General features: G+C 41.2%; 2 protein-coding genes across 7 annotated transcripts; one reads left to right on the forward strand and one right to left on the reverse strand.

The window, feature by feature from the left end:
* Positions 1-1,236: 1,236 nt before the first annotated feature.
* plvapb (plasmalemma vesicle associated protein b) lies at positions 1,237-8,311 on the forward strand. The gene is made up of 9 exons (XM_053858296.1): positions 1,237-1,590; positions 2,130-2,306; positions 3,069-3,156; positions 3,247-3,448; positions 3,523-3,742; positions 5,839-5,988; positions 6,503-6,619; positions 6,988-7,089; positions 7,962-8,311. Exons 1-9 carry the CDS (start codon positions 1,387-1,389, stop codon positions 7,968-7,970), a joined length of 1,269 nt encoding a protein of 422 aa, XP_053714271.1. The 5' UTR covers positions 1,237-1,386; the 3' UTR covers positions 7,971-8,311.
* On the reverse strand, positions 4,695-22,493 carry gtpbp3 (GTP binding protein 3, mitochondrial). Of its 6 annotated transcripts, none has more exons than XR_008414062.1 (12): positions 22,323-22,493; positions 21,581-21,840; positions 21,392-21,478; positions 19,464-19,546; positions 18,769-18,888; positions 15,437-15,509; positions 14,617-14,760; positions 13,537-13,702; positions 12,102-12,229; positions 11,703-11,880; positions 6,938-11,349; positions 4,695-6,841 (listed from the first exon to the last, which is right to left on the reverse strand). XR_008414062.1 is itself a non-coding variant. In XM_053858295.1 (12 exons), exons 1-12 carry the CDS (start codon positions 22,382-22,384, stop codon positions 5,473-5,475), a joined length of 1,461 nt encoding a protein of 486 aa, XP_053714270.1. In that variant the 5' UTR covers positions 22,385-22,493; the 3' UTR covers positions 4,695-5,472. The 6 variants fall into 6 exon arrangements, 4 of the variants coding, with proteins under 4 accessions (XP_053714270.1, XP_053714269.1, XP_053714268.1 ...); XR_008414056.1 differs by having other exon boundaries at positions 4,695-5,256; positions 5,365-11,349; XM_053858295.1 differs by having other exon boundaries at positions 4,695-5,494; positions 11,212-11,349.
* Positions 22,494-23,882: the final 1,389 nt, after the last annotated feature.

Here is a 23,882-nt window from a genome sequence, read left to right on the forward strand (position 1 = left end):
TTAATGCAGGAAGTCAAAATCATTGAGCTGCACGTATGTGTAACAAGTGGCTGCCACTCTCGCATGGGCTACTGGTTACTGAACTCTTTAAAGGAATGTTAAAGTTAATATTAGCCGTATTCCTGGTGAACTGTTTTGACTCCTGCCAGATGGAGAAGCCAGAGAGCAGAACACTGTTGTGACCAGTGTTCTTCTGGTTTTCATGCAGCCACACACACAGCCGACTATGGAGGAATGTCACCTCAGTGACGAGGAGTGGCGCTGTGAGCTCTTGGGTTCAGGTTCGGTTTCACTGTCACAAGCAGTGAGGAGACTGTAGATTTCTGTAGGTGAGCATATATGTATATATATATATATATATATATATATATATATATATATATATATATATATATATATATATATATATATATATATATATATATATATATATATATATATATATATATACTTACCATGTGGCATCGAATCCTGGCACGGAATGAACCGTGTTTGTAGAAAACCAGGAGAAACGGCAAGAAACACAAGCAGGCAAAATCCACAACCATGGATGTTGTCAATATACTTAGATAACGCTGAAGGGCATCAGTACCCTGATTTTCTCCTCAATGCAGAGCAGGGATTATATCTGACAGCAAAGCCTCTCTGATGAGAACCTCCATTTTAAGATCGTGCCACAGCATCCCAACTTCTTTCAGGCCAGGGCCTGCTCTTGACTTCCATGTTTTCACTTCTCCTGGTCAGACCGGTCCTACTGAAGTCATTCTGCCCTGTTCTCAGTCTCAGTCAGTGATGAAGCAATGTTTCTTCACACTTCATTTTCATGTCATTTAAAAGCTGCATGTCATGTATACATGGGTTATCTTAGATTAAAATTAGTTTCATGATTTGTTTGATGAACACTAGCAAACAAATAAAAATGAAATTTGGAGAGGGAAGTTTTTCACACCACTGCGTGTATATATGTGACCTATATGAATGTACTCACACATCGACTGCTGGTCACAAAAAATGATGCAATGAATTGAAGCCACAGTTTTAAAATGTTTTTCACCAGAATTATCCTCTGTTTTATTGATGCTTTCAGTGTGGCAGTGTGACAGAGGTGGGCTGGGAGAGATGGAGCAGGGAGGGGAGACCAGGGCTGGGCCAGGATGGAGTGGAAGTGTGACTCCAGCAGCATTTATAAACATGGACCTTCCTCACAGCCATTGTTTACATTCATCCTTCCATGCTTTTGCGCAGTGAAGGTTGCCATCTCACCTTTGGGTTCTTCTCGAAGCTCCAGTTTCCCACAGTGGAGGTGCCCTAGGGAGGATTTTCAGCAGCCAATTTTCTCGATCGAGGTCGTCCAAACCCACTGCCACAATTTCTCCCCCAACTGCCATGTACAGCTCCAGTTACTCCCGGGCCAAGTTTGGCCTGGAGTCCAGGGAACCACTGCACCAGCGCAAGGGGAAGAGTTGCGGCTACTACATGAGGATCATCTTCTTCTTCTCCTCTCTGATCCAGTCACTCATCATCGTCAGCCTGGTGCTCTTCCTCATCTACGGACAGCCGGAGAAGTCGGCACAAGAGAGGAAAGTGGAGGTCGGTGACAAGCAGAGCTGTTATCATTAAACATACCAACAATGCAAAAATATCTGTATGAAGACACTTTTAGTAAACATTTTTAGTATTTAGTAATTGAATTTGGTAAATACAGAGCATGGAAAGTATACTATGACATCATATGGGCAGTTGGTTCAGGGATAATAGTAACAGTTATCATTATCATTGATGAATTGTCATTGGTGACTGACTCAGGCATCTTGAAGATGACCTGGACAAAAGTGATTCACCTGAGAGGTATCACAGAAAAGTGCATTTCAGTCTATTAGTGAACAATATGTTGAGTCCACGTTACATTACCCTTATTTTTAAATATTTAATAAGCATTGCATGCTATTTCCTCCCACAGCCCTAAATACACCACAGGGAGTTCCAGACTCCAGTAGAGGATTTGAAAGATTTATTTGAATTGTCTCTGATTTCATTCTTGTTTATTGGGTTTATCGACAATAGTCACGCTCCGTTCGAGGTCTGACATATCTGACAGTGGTCAATGATGGCAACTTGTGTTGCTGCAGGAGCTCCAACGGGGCTTCGACAGTCTCAGCGACAGCATCATCAAGCTGAGGAAGGAGAAGGGGGACCTGGGGGCACAGCTGGGAGCGTGTGTCGCCGAGAAAGCTGCTCTGATGAAGGATCTGGAACTCTTCAAGGCTGAGGCCAACAAAACAGAGCACCAAACAAAAAGCAAACTGGTGAGGAGAAGACCCTGGTCCTAGCTTTCATATTAGCATTTATGTTAACATACAGTCCTCTCCACATACTGGTTCGTGTTCAAATGTCAACTGGTTGAGGTGTACTGTCAGATCATGCATAGTATTAGGATTATTATTATTAGCAGTAGTCGTAGTAGTAGTAGTCACAGTTGTGGTCATGGTGGTGGTGATGTTGGTAGTACTATTATTATAGGGGGAATACATATTCTCATGGAAATTTAGGCAACATGATCTGATTCTGTCTTCATTTTTGTGTTTCACACTTGTTAGCTCAATTGCTGCAGCTTACTTTACAATTATATTTTGGTTGTTCCTTTCAAAATACAAACAACTGGAGCGGAAGTCAGGTAGAAACATCACCATGCAAATTATCATCTTATCATCTTGAATATTAGAGTCGCACTGTAACCCTCTCAACCTTTTCATTTGTAATGCATGTGCATCTGCTGTGGCTCATATAGTCAGTCCATACGGGATGAGTTGGCAGACAGGGCTGCGGACAGCAATGTCCACTGGTCTCTGATGAAATATTATTCAGCAGTTAAAAGTACACTGAAATAAAAATGTTCATTTTTCTAGATTTTGAATTTCTTAAATTAAAATGACTTCAATTTCCTCAATACCTGACATTAAGCTATTTGTCCTAAAATACACCTTGCTCTAGAGAGGAGTGACAGACAACAAAGTAATGAACACATGAACATATAAACTCTGGTAATGAACTTGTTTAATCTTCCTTAGTCAATGTGTGAGCGGCAACTGTCTTTAACGCGAAGTCCAATGATAAGGTGTCCTCCAGCACCGCCCGCAGTTATGATGAATAACGGTGGTAAGTACCATAAAAACACTTCACATTCAATGCCATAATGGGAGTTACAGAGTAAAGCATGTGAGCATGGCGCCAACTTCATCCCTTCAGGAGAGATAAAGACTTTGCAGAGTCTCAACACGCAGCAGAAAGCTATGATCAATCTCATCGAAGCCAACTTCACCCAGATGGTTCAGTACCTGAGCCACGAGAGAGACAACGCCATCAAAGAGAGGGACACTCAGCACCAAGATGCCATCACACTGCGGAAGGAGAACGCCATACTGAATGAGCAGTTCACCAGCTATACCATGTACGCCACATCTAATGCCAGCCACAAAGTCATCTCTGACAAACTGTGATTTATTGTCTCACGCTTTGCACCAGAAAATGCAAAGAGGACTTTGCTCTCTCTTTGGACGGAATCAAGACAGTGACAACCGGCTTTTTGAACAAGATCAACGACCTGTTTCCCCACCAGCTGACCTTCCACCTGACCTGCAACAGCCAGAAGGAGCAAATGGAGAACATCAGGAACAGCTGCACCAACTTGTCCAGAGAAATAGAAAACAAGTTTCAACTGTATTTGGACAACGTGGGCAACAAGGTGAGCAATTTCAAATGAGCAAAATCCAATTAGAGAACTGTCAGTCTTCCAAATATTTCATTTTAATTAGTAAATATCTGGTAAATATCTAGTAAATGAGTAAAAATATCTATTCATTTAACAAGCAATATTATTATTAATTAATACTATTTATACTGTAGGGGAAGCGCGATTGTTTCACTCTGTTTAAATCATTATGTCACTGATGTCTGTACTTCTGTGAATTAATAATATAGTTCATTTGTTGTGAACTTCTCTACTGCGTACTGTGTTTAAAGTTGTCCCATTGTAGTACAAGAAAAATAGGGATGCACCGGACATTCAGCGGCCGATTATGGGAAAAAAAAGGGCAACATTCGGCTTCGGTGTTAAGGAGTCAGCGAAAGCGAACAGTGGCCTGTGTCATGAACAAACACCGTGCAGCGTAGACTGAATATTGAGTTTCGCTTCTATTAGACAAGACAAAAATTTTCTTTACTTTCTCTGTTGACCATGGTGTCAAAGCACCAGTTCCGGCCTGTTCCGACCATCATCATGGGGAGGCTTCAGTGCAAGGTGTGATCCAAAGTCAGCAAAAAAAGTACATGTACTGTATGCAAATATGTTGGGGACAATTTGACTGTTTATGCAACATTTTAAAATGTAGTAAAAATGTTGATCACGTTGTATATTCACTATACGGCATTATTCAGCTTCAGCCAAGCATTTGAAAATGTATTCGGCTTCGGCCTCAAATTTTCAGTTCAGTGCATCCCTAATGAAAATGCACCTACTGCATGCAATCATGGAAGTTACAAAACAAGCTCATATTTTGAGTTTTCAGTGATGATTCATTTGCGCACTATACTATTCTCTGATTGAGGACTGGCATATATATATATATATATATATATATATATATATATATATATATATATATATATATATAATTTCATGGCCAACAGCTCTGTTTAAAGTGTTCCTTTATCATCCCCAGTATTCCTAATTAGTTTCCCGTCTAGTCACGTCCTATAAATCCAACTCAAGTATCAGAGTGAACAATTAAAGAGGGAAGTCGGGCTCCCCGGAGAGGAAGTCAGACTTCTCTATAATTTGCGATCCTGCCAAGGAGACTCGCCTCTCTGATAAACAGAGAGCCGAGAAAAATTGTTAGCAGGGAAAAAGAAAAATACCCAATTAAGGAACGACCCAAGTGATGTTTTGTCTAGATAATCCAAACTGTTTTTATTGTATTATGTGACTTCTGCAGCAGAATGTAGCTTATCTTCAGGAAGTATGTTGCACACAGATATGAGTGTGTGTGAGAGGGCTTGCTTTTACTGCCTCCTGGGGACCAATTCTTGACAAAACACCATCCTCGTGGGGACCTTTTGCCCGACCGCACAGGTCCAAACGTTGATTTGAGGATGAAGACTTCATAATAACAAGGTGATGATGATTGGGTTTCAGTTTGGCTCAGAGTCCTGCTTAAGGTTAGCCATGTGTTTTCGGAGGGTTAAGATAAGGGTGAGAGGCTGGGGAAAGCACAATGGCACAGGGATCAATCAAAGATAATGAATGAAAACCTAAAAAGCTGACTGTTCAAATTATACATTTAGTTTATACCGAAAAAGGTTGTTTACCTTGATTAAAAGACAGTATCTGTCAGAGTTCTTCCTCTGACACGCTGCACTGCAGGATTCCGTCATGTGCGCTGTTGTATCAAGTCTGAAGTATTTTGACATCAGCAGCTATTTAGCTTGAAAGAATGAGCTGGTGATAAAAATACAAACACACAATGGTTAGTATGGTAAGGAAATGTGTTCCATGGTGCTTTGGACAATCATCAGGTGCATGTTTGTATTCCCAAGAGAGACATTAGCACACACGTCCTCCCCCTTGGCAACTGCAGCGTCTGTCGTGTGAGGAAGATGAACATTACCGTTTGACATTCAGATAGAAATAGACCTCTGTGTGAGCATGTAAAGGAACCACCTGGAAACCTCTCCTCTGTGCTTGACAAGATGACCCATCCTCTCCTCTGTTGGAATACAAAATCCTGAAGCCAGTGAGGACTTTCATTGCTCATTACGTGCACACATGTTTTGCCCCTGCAGGTCGCCACAATTCAAGCCATGTCCAGTCGTCTGGAGGTGGAAAAATCACACCTGAAATCCGACCTGAAACAGTGTGAGCAGAAACACAGCCAGACAACGGCAGATCTGAACCAGCAGCTGCAGCTCAAGCAGAAGCAACATGACGAGCAGGTGAGTCATAAGAACCACTACTGTGGGGCATGAAGTAGTGACTCCTAAAGTGAGTGTCAAGAATAACCCATCAGACCAAGAATACAATACAACAAATGTCATTTAATAATGATTATTATGATTATAAATATTTTTTTTACTCTCTATTCAAAAAACCTATTAAATGAGTTCATCAATTTGTTTCTGTATAACAGAATCATACAGCAAATCTCATGATGCACTGCAACAGTTGAATCCTAGCAACATAAGAGCCAACGTTGGAATCAAATTCTGATTCTTGAGTTGTATTTAGGAGTCTGCCTGAATGTCTTTCACTCCAACTTAAACACCACTTATTGTTTGTCACTGTTTTTATGATATTTCCGGTTTCAAGTGAAAAGTGAAAGCATACACACCAGAGTCAAGCCTGTCGTGGAGCAGGAAAAATCAATGCTCGAAACGGACAGCACGAGCCCCAGCTCATAAAACTCACTCATCCATTCAGTCAACTAAGTTTTTTCTTGACTTGACCCAGATGGAGCGGCTACTGCTTGAGCAGAACCGACTGAGAGATCAGAAGAAACTGCAGGAGGAGAGTTTGGCTCTGAAAGAGACAGAGCTGCAGCTGCTGAGATCACAGCCCAACTGTAAGGTAAAGCACTCATCTCTCTTACAGTAAGGCAGGCTTTCAATCGAAGCTCCTTCGAGCTGCAGAAAGCAGCTTGCGCTTGTCAGGAAGAGCACGCAGGCCGCCAAAAGAATCATGCTGCTGTTGTTTTAGAAATCAATCAGCTCTTTGGTTAGCTGACTAGAACGCCGGTGCTTTGTGGCCTCCATGTTGGCCAGCAGAGGTGAAGTGGAGGTGAAGCAGCAGCTACAGGAAGGATGGGCCGGTCACAGAGATAACACTGTGAAAACATGTTCACGAAGCCATGAGTCGACAAAATCCGAGACCAGATTTGACAAATACCTGAGCCATTGCTAGGATTATGCGTTTACGCTTGACTTCTTGTATTGTAGCCCGGTCTGACGAAGCCTGGCGGACTGCTGACCAACCCACAACAGAACAAACAAAATGGGGCAAACTGGCCTCATGCATCTGCACTCAGCAAGACTCCAACAGTAAGAGGAAAACCTGCCCTCCATTTTGTGCATCTCTGTTGTCCATTGCATTGCAGAACTGATGTGTTTGACACAAGATATATGAAGCTTACGCACAAGTGCTTTTGTGATTTAACCTCTGCAAAGAAGAATGACCTTGTGGACAATTATTTTTCACAGTGCTGCTAGTAATAATAATTTCATGATAGCTAATATATATCACATTTCCATATTATATGAAGAAGAATGGTGACTTTACTGTACATATTGTATGTACACTAGATTCTTTCTAAACACTCTGAATGCTCTCTCCTGTTTCATTTCCATTCAGTTGATGCACCGGTCGTGTGTCTTTGTGTGTGCTTGAGTTCCGTCCATTCCGTGACTATGGGAGCTGATCCAAGCTATGTTAAAAGGACCAGAGCTGGGAAAAAGTCAAGATCCATTGAAATTGTGTGTTGAAGTGGACTGACTGACTGTGTTTCCGACAGCATATTCAGCCCCAGTAGCCATGAAGCCACTCACAGATATCTAGCTATATCGAGGGATGGTTTGATGTGTAGGACATGATGGAAAGAGCAGCATACAAGCTAAATATGTCAATGTATGACTTTAGGTTTCCAAACTAACAGATCCAACCAATATTCCCCTTGTTTATGTGCTGGCCTTTTAGTCCCTGCCCAGGCCAAACTCTATCTGGTGCCCCTCAGAGGGGCCTGGAGCTCCACTTGAATCATCTCTCATAGAAGGTCCTGGAGGACCACTCTCCCTTTCTTCATTCTCATGTGTACTTTTTAAAACGTTACCCTCCTCCAGAATTACTTCTGGTCAGTGAAACTATGATTTTGGATATATGATATATATGATAACAGTGGTCATACATCCTCTTTCAGGTGAGATGAGATGGACAAACTTCTGGTCTCCAGTCATGGATCGAGAGAAAGGAACGGACATTCTGCCACAGATTTCTACCACTCCACCACCATCCTTCAGCATGGTTTCGACTTCACATGTGACTGTTTAACTCTCAGGTCCAGACCAGAATGCGCTTCACTTTGTTGTACATATTTTGTTGTAACTCATTGAAGTGCGTGTTGCTCAGACGCTGCGGTTGTATTAGAAAGCTCTGCTGCAACAGATGTTTATATTTCCTTCACAATCACGTCAGCACTCACTTCAGTTGCCCATCAATTTTGTTTTTGGTCGCAGATTTTCAACTATGTATATTAAACTGGACTTTTGAGCCGTTTTTTTTTTATTGTGTCATACAAAGGAAGTGGCTCTCAGGTTTTATAGCTTCCTTTTCCTTGGATAAGTATGAGCTGAGGCAGCTGGTGAAGTTGCTGTGACCGCTGTGACTGATTGATGGGCAGTAAAAGTGACCCCAGAGAGTTGACCTTTAGATACCTAAGTTGCTGTTCTGTCTTTCCAATTAGCAAAAAAACATTTTCAAATAAAATCAAGCCATTTGAGAAAGTAGAAGTCTGTCTTGTTCTGATTATAATGTAGATAATCAAGTTTAAGTAGGTAAGTACTGTCTCCTCACCATTAAGAGAGAATTACAAACTTTTTTTTAACTGATGATATATTTGAATTAGATGAGTTCTACTGTCCTAAGAAGTTATTAATCACATTGAAAATGACTTAATAATAAAATGGTTGTTATTATTTCACTAATGTAACTGGCCTTTGATAGAAACTTAGAAACCCTTTGCAGTATTTATTGGTCTAAAGTACCTTAACATTAGTGTGTAATTCAATCCTGGGTTGCTTCCCTTTCCATGTGCTTTTGTACTAAACTGATTGTTTCTGAGTTGGGTTACATGGACACTGTTGTTTAGCAGGTTTATCTCTAGCTATGTTAGTTGGGCTATAAGCAAACTGATGTACCGGTGTATATTTTCAATAATCACCATGAAGTTGTCATCATGGAGGAACAATAGCTAGCACTACTGCCTCCCAGCAACAAGGTTCAGGGTTTGAATCCAGCTCAGGACTTTTCAGGGTGAAGTTTGCATGTTCTCCCTGTGCCTGTGTGGATTTTCTCTGGGTACTCTGGCTTTCTCCCAAAGACATGCTCACTGGGTTAATTGGACATTGTGTGAATGGTGTGTCAATGGACTGTCGACCTGTCCAGTGCGTATTCCTGCCTCTCGACCAATGACTGTGGGGATAGGCTCCAAAACGTATTCCTGCAAATCTGGACAGGACTTAGCGCTGGTTAATTGAAGATATACAGGTATGTATTAACATATGTTTCATTATGTCTATCCCCAGATCATAATCATCATCAACCTACTGCTTTACAACTTAGATCATAAAATACTGCAATGGTTATTTCTAGAGTTGAGGAAACTACATTGCACAAATAGAGTTTATTAAAAAACAGCTAAAATGTAGCTTTGCCAACTACATTTACTCCTCATTCTCTCACCTGCGCACTATATAAATCTACATCATATAAAGATTTATGTAGTGCTAAGGAAACACGAAAACCTTCCCATGTTCTTGGGAGATCCTTTGTCTCAGCTAAGAAGCACAAAAGTCCTGAACACACAAAAGACATATAAAGACGTCTATGGCCAATGGATGGAGCATTCTGTTCTGGGACAAATATCATCAACCCTACTTCACCTTCACCTATAGAGCTGTGGATGCATTTATCAAACCCAGAGGCAACTGGGAAACAGATACCTTGATGAACTGGTGATCACCAGCAGTGATATGTAGCGTGAAAGAAGATGGTGTTGTGAGACTAACTATAATCGACGTCAGCGAGTGTCAACAGACGAAACCAGGAACGTATAGAACCATTCGTTTGTTCTGAACCACAGCCTATTTTTGGAGTAATTAATCAAGAAGAACATGACAGAGGGCAACAGTGCGGTGCAGAAGGAAGAAAGGGCAAGTAGCAGAGGCACAGACAAGAGAGACAAAAACACTCTCAGGCAGCTGGTGACGTTGGAAGTCGAGCAAATGTCGTCAGACTGAGAAGCACACTGGGGAAGGAGGGTGATGGGTTCAGCAGGGAAACATAAACATTTGAGCAGGACAGGGCTGACAGGTGAACAAAAGAAGCATGGAGCTATTGTGGAAATCTCTCTCAAATAGAGCAGCGGTGCACGACAACCAGAACTGAGTCTGAACCAGAACTGGAACTGGAACTAAATTGACATTGTGTCAAACACATTTATACAGCAGAAAGATTTCAGAATCACTGATTTTTTAATCGCAAATTCAGTGAGCAGAAAGTCAGAAATCAGACTACAACACTGTTTCAAAAAGGACAAGATGGCTCATGGCCGAATGTCAGTGACCTAGAGGGACTTAATGATGCTTCTAATTTCAGGTGAGATTGGTTGACTTAATCTGCAGGGTATCTGGGTCATGGTCATCTCTTCTCCCTTTCATGGTAAACTGAGAGGAGCCCCTGAAACAGTCCTAGGACATGCTGGAATGAATCTTATCCCCAGTAGAAATCCCTGGGGGAGAGGGACGTTTGACTTTTGGACATCAGAGATATATACATGACGGATGAGATGGATGTTTTCATGCTCAGCTTTGAGATTTGTAATGCTTTCCCATATAATTGCGTCAACATTTCCTATCAGCAGTTGACAGAAGGCACATCATGTCAGACTCCAACCATTGTCACAGGAACTGTGGAGGCTGACATGTCACTTGATCCGAAAGAAAGCCTCCTGTCCAGCTATGTGCGGAACAATTCCAAAATATCAGCCCGTGACCTTGTAGCAGCTGCAGCTGGGGCTGAGCTGGCTGCCGAGTTCTGACCCAGTAGCCAGATAATTACATAATGACTCCAATGTCACAACCTTCTTGGAGGTATTGTGTTGAAATATTCACCATGGCACTAATAAAAACTTTTGTCTTCTGGGATCAGTCTCAGCCAAGAACACACATTCTCACTCCAAGCCTTGAAGCTCAGCGCCAAGTTCGACCTCTTTCTTTGTCTGATAATTGTTTGACGCTTCTGTACCTCACACAGGCGCAGCTTCTCTCTCACTCTATTTTTAAACTCGCTTGCTGGACTACTTCCCAATACAGAAGTCTTTGAAGATGATATCCAAGATCTCTTCCGCTCCAACTCGCCCAGTGATCCGACCCAGGCTGGTCAGTGCTAACCTGACGCCCTCGGCAGCCAGGGCGAGGTCCAGGTCCCGGTACTGGGCGTACTGGTGCAGAGCAGAAACACACTGCTGTATGTGGGCCCTATGGCGAGCCTGGGTGAGTGTGGGGGCGTCTGAGAGTGGATCTCCACACCTGGACAGGAGATCAGAACACGCTGAGTAAGAAACAACACAATTTAACAAAATTACATCAAATTGCAAACAACGTAGAGGCACACTAGTCACATGAATTGACCTGTGGATCTCAGTATCACACCTACCTCTCATTGCACTACAAAATAATAAAATGAAACAATCTACAAAGCTATGCTTCACATAATCAAGCAGCAACATCTGAGCACACTCATCATGCCTCTTATCCTGGGCCCCACGTCTGAAACGGCGGGGACTTTCTGCGGTCCAACAATAGCATTTCATAATAAATCTAAAACTGCACGACCAACTTAGGCTTGGGAAAACAGTAAGTCATCAATTTTAGCAACCTACAGAGTTTTGACACTCCTGTGAAGCGCTTTGAGGAAGTCCTGCAGTCCATCACTGGTGTGGCAGGAGATCAGAGAGACAGGTGGAAGTCCAGAGAGCCGTCCCAACTCCATCCTCAGTTGGAGTCTGTGTTCCCCTGGCAGCAGGTCGGCCTTGTTCAGAATCAGCAGGCAACGGCGCACTACAGGTTTTGTTATGAGAAAAATGCCCAGTCACTACCATATACAAATAACTGAGTCATTGGGGTGCAACTGGTCTGAGAAGGGGGAGACTGATTGCGTGCTCACACACACCTACAGTCAATTTAGACTCTTCAATTAATCTCTGTATGTTCCTGGACTGTGGCAGGAAATATGTTGTCAAACAGACTCAAGTAAGCAAGCCATACTCGGGAATACACACCCATCTGACCTTCAGAACTGGGTAGGACAGTGCTCAGGTGTTGTTGGAGGAAGGACTTCAGCTGCTGGTTGTTGACGGGGAGCTGCGTAGAATCAACAACCAGCAGAGTCAGATCTGCCTGCTCCACCCTGTGGAAAGGTAACAAGGAGTAGACACGCCAACATCAGAGGAAGTTGTGTGAAACTGAGGCTGATTTCTGTCAGACTCCTCCGTCTTTCAGCTCTTCCGATTTCCTGCTATAAAAAAAAGAGTTTTAAATACATGATTTTGACAGCCATTCTTCACAACTACTGTATCAGTCTGCAGGAATGAATAGCAGTGACAGCTACGTATGAATAACCATGAAACCTGAGGGAATATTTACTTCCTTCAATTACTTAACTTAAAAAAGATCAATGAGTCGTAAAATGTAATTGTTTATGACAGAGAATACAACCTGCTCTATTAGATATCGCTTCTGTACCTGCCCCAATCCCCCTGTCAGGCTGGCTAGAAACGCAGGAACAGACGCTGGTGGCGTGTCCCACATGCCTCGGACCTGCTGCAGCACAGAAAGTCACCTACATAACATCAGCAATGATGTAAGGTGACTAATGTGTCAAGAGTTAGTTTACTTATTGTATTCAAATACTCTCTATATATATTTTGAATATATTCTATTATTATTCAGTGCAACAAATGTGTAATAATCCATAAAATTCCAAAACAATTGAAACGCCTTTATACCTACCTACTTTATTATTAAATTGCACATATTTTCCTTCCAGTTTCCCATCACTCTTGAAAAATTTAATAAACTCTTACAGCAGTCACCACAGCCAACATCAACTGACTGCTCAGAGTTTTGAACATTAGTAGGCATTAGGAAAAAAACAGGGAAATAACTGCAGTTGCAAGTGAAATACACTGTGAATAGTAGTCAACATCATGAACATGTCAACATTTATAAACATTTCCAAGCCTTGAGTTTAGAGAAGTTCCTTCTTTACAGAAAGGTTATCCATTTATAACAAGCTATGAACATCCCATAACTAAATAGCATCTTATTTGTCGTTGGTAAAACTGCACATGCACAGCACGCACATTTCAAACCCAAAATACCAATTCTGGATGTAGAGACGGATGTGTGCATTTATATATAAACCAGTATTCAGTCATCGTCTGTCTGTATATGATGAAGCAGAGATGACGTAGTCATAAGTGTTTCTATTGTTCATGAATATAAACAGTGGAAGCGTCTGTACGATTCCATCACCTCACAAATGAGGCACCACTTCAAGCTACATGTTACAAAGAGCATACCTCTGTATTATGCAACCTCCTGAGAGTATTTATACTCAGCACTGGCATGAAGTGGGTAGGGAACATATACAAATATAATGCGAGACATGATATTTGCGAGCTGATAAGAGAGCTGCTGGAAAGTTCATGCTACCTCTCACGTGCTCTGCGGATCCCTTCCTTCTCCACCAGATCCATACTGTCTCTGAGTCCAGCTGTGTCACTCAGGAGGACAGGGAAGCCTCCGACATCCAGTGCCGTCTCCACGACGTCCCTAGTTGTCCCGGCGATTGGAGACACAATTGCAGCTGGTCTTTGGCCTGAAAGAAGATGTTTTTGTTGAATACATAAAGTGCAATAAATCAAACTAAGCTAAAAGCTACAACAAAAACATCTGGGGAGAAGCATAGGGGGAAATTAGAACATTTTAAAATGTTTCAAACATGCCTTGATAAAATTCAGAGAAATACACAGGGGATAAAAAAGATACGCTTGAACCACACTAAGACAAATGAACTCAAATAAACTCACTGAAAAAAGAGAAAACAGGAACAACATGGCGGTTTTGAAGAAAATGTATAAGTAACTGACTGACAGTGGCAGACAACATAACATAAACAACAAGACACTGACACTAGCATTGCATACTTCTTCACCTTGCTCCTCTCTAATCACTTTAAGGCGATGTAGCAACGTCATTTAATGCAATGTAATGTAAGTAGTGCAAATGTTAAATGCAGTTCACCTCAGCAGATTAGAGGAGAATGAAATAAAGATCAGTAAATATAAGAGACTCCAAAGAGTAGTGTAAACTGAATATGTTGTCAGTGTTGTATGGCGTTGTCAATAGTGAATAAAATTTGTGCAACACAGCATTTCAGGTGTTGACACACTGATTTTGGTCCAGAAGGAACAACCATGGAAGTTTATCCCAGCAAAGATAAATGCGTCCATTATTTAGGTAGGAAGCTAGTGAGCAGGTCATTTACACAAGAAGACTTGAAATACTTCCAGGATACAATAAGATAAACAAATACGTCTCCGAGTGTTTATTCATAAATTTGTCTTCCGCTAATCCAGGACATGTCAGGAGTTACAGGATGAAAACCGACACCAGCACTGTCAGAACACAAACTACACACTGAAAGTCTCCTTGTGTGAGTCACTGCAGTTCTAATGTGGTTATTTTTGTTGCCTGTGTGCTTTTGTGTAGCATCTTTTGCGGTTCTCTCACACAGTGTATTCAGGAGGCTGCTCTTCCCAGCATTGGTGGCTCCTGCAATCACCACCTGAACACCACTGCGTAGCCGTTCCCCTCTTCTCTCGTCCTGCAAGTGCCGAGCCATCTCTGATCGAAGACCATCTACACTTCCATCTACTGAAAACGCAGCAGAAGGAGAGAGGAACAAGATTGTAAATCGAAGGAGAAAAATGAGCGCTCAGAAACGGTGTGTAGTTCACCAGATGACTAGATGTCCCATATCAGACAATAAAATAAAACTGTGGTAAGTTTGTTTTTTTTTCGTCAGTCATAGGAACAAATCATAATTATAGAAAAACTTTCTATTTCTGAATATCAACGAGTTATCATTTGTGCCATGCCAGCCCGAGGTAGCACTCCACAAAAAAATCGTTTCCAGGCTTTTTTGTGTCCAAGTACACAGCATCTGGAGCTTCTTTAAAGCTTTGCAAGTGTTAGACAGAAGGCGACGGGCTCTCACAAACAGACACAGGCTTAGGAAACCAGTGCAGTCGTGCTAAAGACACTCCTGCTGGCGGACCTATTTTTGTGAGCAATGTTCAGGTTTGCTTTGAAGGCAAGACGAATGCCTCTACTGTCCCCCAGGCCTGCTCTCCACACTTCCTTAAAGGAAATCTTTATTTTCAGTCTCTCCCAGCAGCAAAGCATATGCATGCTGTTGTCGGCTGAAGACCCAAACAGGAAAACAAGCCTGACTTCACTGTCCCCAGAGAGAGAACAGAACATTGGGCCCCAACAGTTTCCTGAAGAGCCCCACTGATAATTGGGCATTTTGTTTGCGGACATACTGTACCTTGTTCCAGCACCCCGTCTTCAATTAGCTCATCCTCACTGAAGTCTATGAAGGCCTCCACATGAGCGAGACACTGTCAGACAGAAGAGGACATGTAGAATCAGCATCTGAAGTGCAGTTTATTTTCATGTGACAAGTGAACGCACCAGTCTCTATAGTTTGATAATTAGGTGAGGGTAAAGAAAGAGGGCTGGGAAACAGCATTACCATGCAGAAACTGTGTGATGTCACCAGTCAATGTCCTTGAAAGTGAAATATAATTTATGTTTTACACTCCCCACAGACCACAAGACATTGTCTGATGGACCAGATATGGCCTTGGGCTTTAAGTTGTGATGGACGGATGGACAAACGGATGGATGGACCTAGAAAGCAATAATGGCTAGATAAAAGGCAGACAAATGGATAGGCGCATATTGGAATGGCTCATTGTTTTAGCATGGTGGGTCATAACTGAATGGAGTGAAAAATAAGAAGACGCAAAGATGGACGGATGAATAAAAGAATTCTGGGAGGCTTTTAAAATTTCCGGATGAGAAAATAAATTGATGACATATGGCTGGCTAAAGGTGTTATGAAGGTTTGGTGAGAGAATGAGAGGACAGAAGAATGACTGGATGACGAAAGACCAGATCAGAGCTTGTACGGCAGATAGCTGGATAACTGGAGTGGTAAATGACAGATGAAAGGAAAGAGGAAGGAAGGTATACACTCCCAGCGTCAGAATCCTGATTGACAAGGCAGAACAAACACAATAGGGCTACGACTGAAGAAAAACAGGAAGCAAAACTCATACAGGGACACATTGGAAAATGGCACATTGTTTAGGATTGTTCTTTGTGATTGACCCAGAGCAATGGTATATTTCTAATTAATGACTTTCTGAGAAAGCAGAGAAGAAAAGTAATGATGTGGCCAAAGCGTTTCTTAGAATTGAGCAGGGAGGTGAGGAACACATTTTCTCAGGGGAGAACGAAGGGACTTGCCATTGGATCGGTTGCCAGAGCATTACAAAATCTTTCCAAAGCATTTCACAGAAGAGGGAGGTTTGGCTCATGTCCACGCAGCTGAAAGGTTCACAACAGTCACAACCAGAGTAAACAACCCAACTTGCCAAATGTCCATTTCATAACTTCAATTTATAAAACAAAAATGGACTTGCAGTTTAAGGCTTAAACAGAATTTAGTTCACTTCATTTTAATTAGGTTAATACTGAGACGTCAACTCAGTATCACTGATCACTACTGAGTTTAATGCCTGTAGTGTAACAAACAAAACACATTTTCAGGAGAGCCTATAGCAGGCCTGGTCAACCCAGGAGGTCCACCATCTGTCATGTTCAGGTTCTGACAGTCCAAAGTTTCATCTCGTAGGTCACATTCATAGGTCACATTAGACTCATCAGACTTAGAAATGGGAAGCTATAGAATATAGCTAGGGTTAATCCTGACAGCACCCACAAGCTGACATTGGAACACAACCTTGACGTGGTACACAACATCATACACAATGACTGAAACTAAACACCCCAAATTTCTGCATTTCATTTTAGCTCATCATCATCACATCTGGAAATCATTCTATACTAGTGCAATGAAAACCAATCTGGACCAACAAGACCAGAGGAATGTTTACTAGCACCTTTCCTCAGGAAAGTCCAGCAGCAGAACTTCATGACTCTCAGCAGCTTTGATTAACTGCTGCCAAACGCACCTGACTGCAGTTTTATTTGGTCTGCGGTGATGCCATGCTGAGGAGACGGTGTCACTGACCTCATCACTGCATGTGACATTTGTAAAACATATATACATATTTAAAAAGAGTGGTGTATTTAAACCTATGATGCAGAATATATTAAGAGGCTTTGGTGAGGCAGGTGCTCTGGTAAATCCCAGACAGCTGTATCGTAAGAAAGTATTACATTGTTTCAAAAGAAAAAAAAAAATCAGAGGAGCTGCAGATTCACAAATGAGACGATAAAACAGGCAGTTGTCTACTTACGTCCAACAGTTAAATGGCTCATGACACCTTTTTGAACCATAATTGAATATTTGCCAAACAAGGTTATTCTCTCAACAATGTACGTAATATTTACGAGCATGTCGGTCATGCTGTGATTTGGTGAAATTCTTCTGTCACCGACAGAAGTCCAGTCGGTTTTTGTTCAAAAACTTTTTAAAAGTTTCCTATGGCTCATGTGTTACATAACAAGTATGTAGAGCACTTGAGTGTGGGGGCAGTGGCTCTGATGGTCTACCGGAATGTTCAAACCCTTCCATCATGAGTGTATGATAGCAGTGCGCTCTATCGCTGACAACATGGCCGGGGGTTTACAGCTGGTGATCCGTAGTGCTCTTTTGAAGGTCCGATTATAAGAGTGAACAGAAGTATGGGTTACAACTTTACTTAAAGATCTCATCCATAAGGCATTATATTACTACAGTCGAAGTCATTGATAAGGCTTCATTGAAGATTTTATGAATGTTCATAATCATGTATGGCAAATTATTACAAAGTTTATTAAGAATTATAAGGCACAGAATTTGAAAGAAATCTTATCTCTAATAACATGATACAGTAGTTAAGGGTTCGGGTTTTCGTTAAGGGCTCTGGAGTCATCAGAACTAGATTAAGTTAAATCAATAACTAGCAATGACAGACCTTTAAGTAAAGTGTTGTGGAATTCTGTTTGACTTATAATTGCACAGACCCACGTACTTCATAAGATTCATCATTATAAGCAAATTACATGGGCAGAAATACCTAATGCAAAATGCATTTATACAGATAAATCGAGAACTCTCAACTTTTGCTCTCTGTGAAGTTTCCACATTCAGAAAATAATAGACAAGTCAGATGAGGAAGACACCTTTACCAGTGTGACAATGTATACAGTCGAGGTGAGTTGTCCAGTCAAGACAAACCCCCCTATTTTTAGCTTCATTTATTAACAAAGCTACAAAGACTTGGCAGTGAGGTGTTTAATTCTTGGCACTGCAAAAGAAAACTAAACTTGCGGCAAATGATAAATCCTTCGAAACACATCAAAACATTGTTCATGGGAAAAGGTCAGATATGGTGAGAACAAACTTGTTCCAGGGGAAGTGAAAAGAATCTGTTCCCAGATCAGTCAGTCAAAACATGACATGGTTACATAAGCTTAGAAATGTGACTACAATTTCCTGCAAAGACAAAAATACGAATCATTTGATCTAGACAATTAAACAAATAACAGACGTCAAAGCTGACCAAAATAGTCTAATACTGGATTTTATTTGGAAGATTCAGATCACATTAGCAGAAGAGTAAATCAAGTCCTGTGTCAACCTACTCGTTTGAGTCTGTCGGTCCAGTCCTGGTAGAGCTGGCCCAGCTCTCCCGACATCTGCCGTAGTGCCTGCCTCCTCTGAGCTTCAGTCTCAGCATGGATCAAGTCTCCCAGACCCTCAACCTTAGAGTATAGATGTAAAGATATTAGACGACCCAACAGATACTCTCATTTTTTAATCACTTGTCATTTAAAATAGGTATAGTTGCACTTTCTGACAGTTCCATTCATTCGTTTTTTTGATAACAGGGGTTTGAAGTTCAGCTTCTGGAGCTTGGGGGAGGAACACATCCAAGCCATCGGTTCATCACACAGCAACTGCTATTCAATAATGGAATCTTTGGTCAGATAAATGACTACACAAGCACAAATAGATCATACAAACGACACACAGGAAGATCCCAGAATGGAACCCAAGACCTTCTTGCAATGAGGCTGCAGCATTAACTCTACCATCATCATCATTATGAAGGTATGAAATGCCAATTTTAGCTAGGCAGGACAAGTATTACAAGTATTACAATTGGTTTGCCTAACCACTTCTAATACTGTAACGCTAAATAAGGAAATATCAAACCATGATAGTTCATAAGACGACATCTGTGCTCATATGACCAGAAACTATGATGTAATTTGCCTTTATTCTATAAATGGGCATTATTTTGTTTAATAACAAAATAACAGCATGATTGACCTGCCTCTGTGAGTCCAAGTTTCCCAGCTTGAAAGGCCCTCCGTGTGAACTCGCCGGCTTCAGCAGGCCTCATACCAGGCATGCTTCCTGAGACACACACACACGGGGATAAGTCATTAGCCATGTGCTAGCTCAACAAAGAGAAACAAAAACAGGGTCAACGTGTCATTCAGAGGTCACTAAAGAGGAGAGAAAAAAATGATTTCATCATTGTTCACAGATTCATGATAAACAAACAATGCATGAGCATTAAATAGCTGTGCAGCCTATCACCTCAAATCGTTCTGTATTTAATGAGACAATGAAACGTCTATTATTGGACTAATACAGGTCACCAACAAGTTGCACATCAGTTTAAGACAAAGCCAAGCGGTTCTTATATAATGTCTTATTTTCAAGGGTTTTTTATATCAAGATGTTGTGGCCCGTCTTGAATTTAATAGGAAGTCTGATGTCGACCTATCAGCGTCACACAGACAGAACAGTGTCTTCAAAATATAGTTGAACTATTTATTAAAGTTGACAAGTGTATTTGCGTAATCAGCTTCCACTGTGAAGGAAGGTTAATGTAGATGAAATGCGCCTAGAAACAATATAAGAAAAAGCATTTTGCACAAATTTCTTCACGTGATCAAACCTGTGAGTGAGATTTTAATTCAACCTAGGGTAGTTGTCTCTAGGAGATGTAATCATGCCAGAATGTGTCCGAGCACAAATTTTGTGTTGTACATCAAATATATACATTTTTAAATGAAACATCTGGATATCCCACTTAATACTTAATAACTTATAATGATCCACTCAAATGTTTTGTTTAGTGGCAGTTGAAGGCTGGAGGGATTTAGCTCAAGCAAAATTGTTCACGCTCAATTGTTCACTTATTTGCACAGCCAATGGTGCTTTGGAAAGTGTGGCAAGATCTTAAGCAGCCACTTAGTATGCATAATTGTTGGGCCAGCTCAGCTGTCCCTAATTTTGTGGCATGAAAGGTGGCAACCCTAAGAAGTCAACATCAGCAAGAGAGAACGTCAAAGGCTAAAACTGACAATGTATTCTCTGAAATAATATATCATATTATGTATGTATAAAACATACATCTATCTAAACAACCAACATTGAAAAGTTTGATTATCACGTTTGGCTTTGACTCGAAACGCAGATTGGGACAACAGCGCCACGCAGAGGAAAACCAAGAATACTCCAGCCTCATTATCATGGCAACCAAATTGCTACGCTTGCCCAAAACATAACCTATTACTGCAGATGTCACATGTATCCTTTCAAGTTTATTTGATGTGGAGTTACATGATCTGATCCACTATTGTGGATATAAAATATGTGCAAACTGGCTCATGGGTTGAAGACACATGCAGCAAAGTAACAATGATGTCCAAAATATAGATTTCATATACTGTTTGATGAGGATCATGAAGTCATTGTGCTCTATTGGTAATGAATCTATAATTGTCAAACTAAATGCATTCGTTCATAGAACTCCTTCAAATGCTGAAAGTAGTTTTGCACGTCTAGATTTAGTTTTCAGAAGACAAACTAAGAGAGGCATTTTCAGTAAACTTGAACTGAGTTCTGACAAAAGACAGATGTTAACAATGTTCTTATTTGTCTGCAAATTCTTTCTCTTACACACGAATTAACAAAAGATTTGACTGCCTTTATTACCTACATTCATGTGAGTGAATTTTTCCGAAGTGGAGCTGAAACATTGCCAATTGGTAAACCTTCACTTTGACATTTAGGGTTTCTTTTAATTTCCGTTTTAGTATACTACCATTTATTTCTATTGTTTTATATTTCCTTGGTTCCCAACAAGTTGACTCAATGCATTACTTTTCCGACATCAATAACAAATTAACATTTTTCATACGAAGCAATATACAGAAAACTCTGTGGTCAGAATGGTGACTGGTTTACCTAATGCTTGTAAGACAGCAGTGATGACAGCTGGACCCCCGTGGATGTGGAATTCTAAACTGTCCTCTCCAGTAAAACTGTTTGGACCTGAAGATGATAAAACAAAATTTTGTTTCGAGTGCAAAGTTGTCAGACAGACAAATGTACTCTAGCAGTAAGATGTTTGTAATAAAACAATAATTAGTATACCTGGAAACCAGAGCACAAGTCCACGATCAAGCACTTCTTTGGACTGGGGATCAGTGATGCTGCGTAACATGGCGGTACGTGGAGGAGGCAGACTGCGTGTCAACCCAGCCATACACCGCAGGGCTGTCTCTGATGCAGGACCACTGACCCGTATGACAGCTACACCACATCTACCGTGGCCCGATGATAACGTAAAGATGGTCTCTGCATCAGCCAATCCAGTGTGGAGTCTTTTACGACTGCATAATTGCCTTGTAAACCTGCAGTAGATGATGGGAATTTGAGTCGTTATTTATTATTTATTCATAACAGAAGGAAATGCTGGCAGTGTCAAATAATACAAAAAAATCTAACTGTGGTCATCAAGGCAGCTGAACCTCCCCAATCCTACAAAAAGACGTGAAACTACGACAAGCATATCACTGTGCCAAACATTTGGGTAGTTTCCCCCTTATTTAACTTTATTTAAGAGGTTTTTTTGGGGATATATAGTCTGATAATTCTATGTCTTCTTTGGTTAAAGGGACAATCGTTGTTTCTATGGTGTGAATGAAGAAAAATGAAATAAAGAACCAAACAGGTTCTAAAAAAACTAACTCAATATTTAAGTTCCCTAACGTGGGCACCTTAGTCAACGACACATCGGATAGCAGAACAAGTGTGGTAGCTGGGGATTGCGTTTGTTTAACATAGTACATGTTTCAATCTTAGCGTGAGGACAGAAAAAGATGTGCAAACAAACCTCGTCATAAATCCTTGGACAGAGGTTCTCCTCACCCAATGACAGATGGACCTTAGTAACATTATAATTATCAGAAAGCGATAAATCAATTCCTCCTGTCATCAATTCTACCATCAACGGCACAACATGACACGACTCATTTGCGGTCATTTTATTCGCAAGCCCGCTCTCCCTCGTATTTACGTCTAGCTCTGTTGATTCGGATTGGTCAGTTCACTTCCGTGAAGCGACATTGTCTGCCCGATTAGTGGTTATGTGTCTGTCTGTCTTATTGAATCCCCGCCTTTTGTGCGCTTCCAAACTCAGTCCGTGCAGTTGATCCTTCAGAACTTTGCTTTTTATGTTCCGCAAGTTTGACGGGCTGCATCGACTGCTCTGCATAGTGGACTATGAACGACAATTAATTTAATCGCTGAAAGGTTTAGGGGAGCTGCCTGAAATTCCTGGGACTTCTAGTGTTAGTTGACTAGTAGTGAGGTCATCGTTCTACAGTCAGCCAAAACGTCAAAAGCATGGGGCCATTTCACAAAGGACATACACCTTCCACACCACATATTACATTAGATATAATTAAAATGCAAAATAATCTCGATCAATATATTAACATTTATTTGTATTTTTGTACTCTATTTTCACCACTAAAATCAGACATGTCGCTGTGCTTGTCAACTTGTACGCATAATATACCAACTAGTCAACTAATTGTTATAGTAGGTGTCATGACATGATAGCGGATTTATTTATCCAACTATTGGGTTTCTTTTGCTGATGGCACATAAAGGGTGATAGGGGCACTCGTGGACATTAAGAGAAACCCCGACTCTGGCCCTGGGCCTCTTCCCTGTTGAACACACTCATAAGACCTCACCAGGTCGACTGAAAGGACTTGACTGTCCGATATATCTTGTCCATTAAATAAATTAATAATACATTATTTTTTGCATTAAAAGTCAAATAGAAATCAATTACATTTAAAAGAAACCCTTGTTCACTATATTATGTGTCTATTTGAGTTTCTTTGTTCACAACTTTGTGGACAGCATTAATAAAATGTCTGAGTATAAATAGATAGAACGATGTGTACAATGGCTTTTTTTGGCTCACTGCAGAGCCTCTCAGCTGTCAGCCTAAATGCTGGTGAGTAAGCAAGATTGCTGCTGTTAGACAGGTTCTTGGGAGCTTTGAACTGTTCTAGGGGGAGGGTGGCCTTCAAGGCAGTACGCAGCATTCAAGGGACTGACCGGGAAAATGGATGGAGGAAGCATGGCCATTGGGCCACGAAGCAATCTTTAACCTGGCATGTCAATAATTTATCACTGCCCTGTGTATGGACAAAGCATGACAGCTGCCACCCCCAGCCATTGAGCACTGTGGCTGTACTCCTTTATCTGGCTCTGGAACCTAATAGTGTATTACCTCAGTCATGAAAACACCAGGCCTGAAAGATTATGACACACTTTTGTGCTCCCACATAAGCACTCATGCATGATCATACACATGATCCATGTTTGTTTTGAAGGCTGCAAATTGACATAGGATGTGGACTGAGATAATTTGGCA

This window comes from Synchiropus splendidus, chromosome 1 (assembly GCF_027744825.2).
Source record: "Synchiropus splendidus isolate RoL2022-P1 chromosome 1, RoL_Sspl_1.0, whole genome shotgun sequence".
Classification (NCBI taxonomy): Eukaryota; Metazoa; Chordata; class Actinopteri; order Syngnathiformes; family Callionymidae; genus Synchiropus; species Synchiropus splendidus.

Excerpts from the sequence above, each read along its gene's own strand:
- plvapb (XM_053858296.1), top strand. The coding sequence starts at position 1,387 with ATGTACAGCTCCAGTTACTCCCGGGCCAAGTTTGGCCTGGAGTCCAGG. Across the intron at positions 2,307-3,068 it reads ACCAAACAAAAAGCAAACTG|TCAATGTGTGAGCGGCAACT; the intron begins GTGAGGAGAAGA and ends AATCTTCCTTAG. Across the intron at positions 6,620-6,987 it reads GATCACAGCCCAACTGTAAG|CCCGGTCTGACGAAGCCTGG; the intron begins GTAAAGCACTCA and ends CTTGTATTGTAG.
- gtpbp3 (XM_053858291.1), bottom strand. The coding sequence starts at position 22,384 with ATGTTACTAAGGTCCATCTGTCATTGGGTGAGGAGAACCTCTGTCCAA. Across the intron at positions 15,510-18,768 it reads GGACCGACAGACTCAAACGA|TGTCTCGCTCATGTGGAGGC; the intron begins GTAGGTTGACAC and ends TCTGTCTGACAG. Across the intron at positions 12,230-13,536 it reads ATCCGCAGAGCACGTGAGAG|GGTGGAGCAGGCAGATCTGA; the intron begins GTAGCATGAACT and ends ACCTTTCCACAG.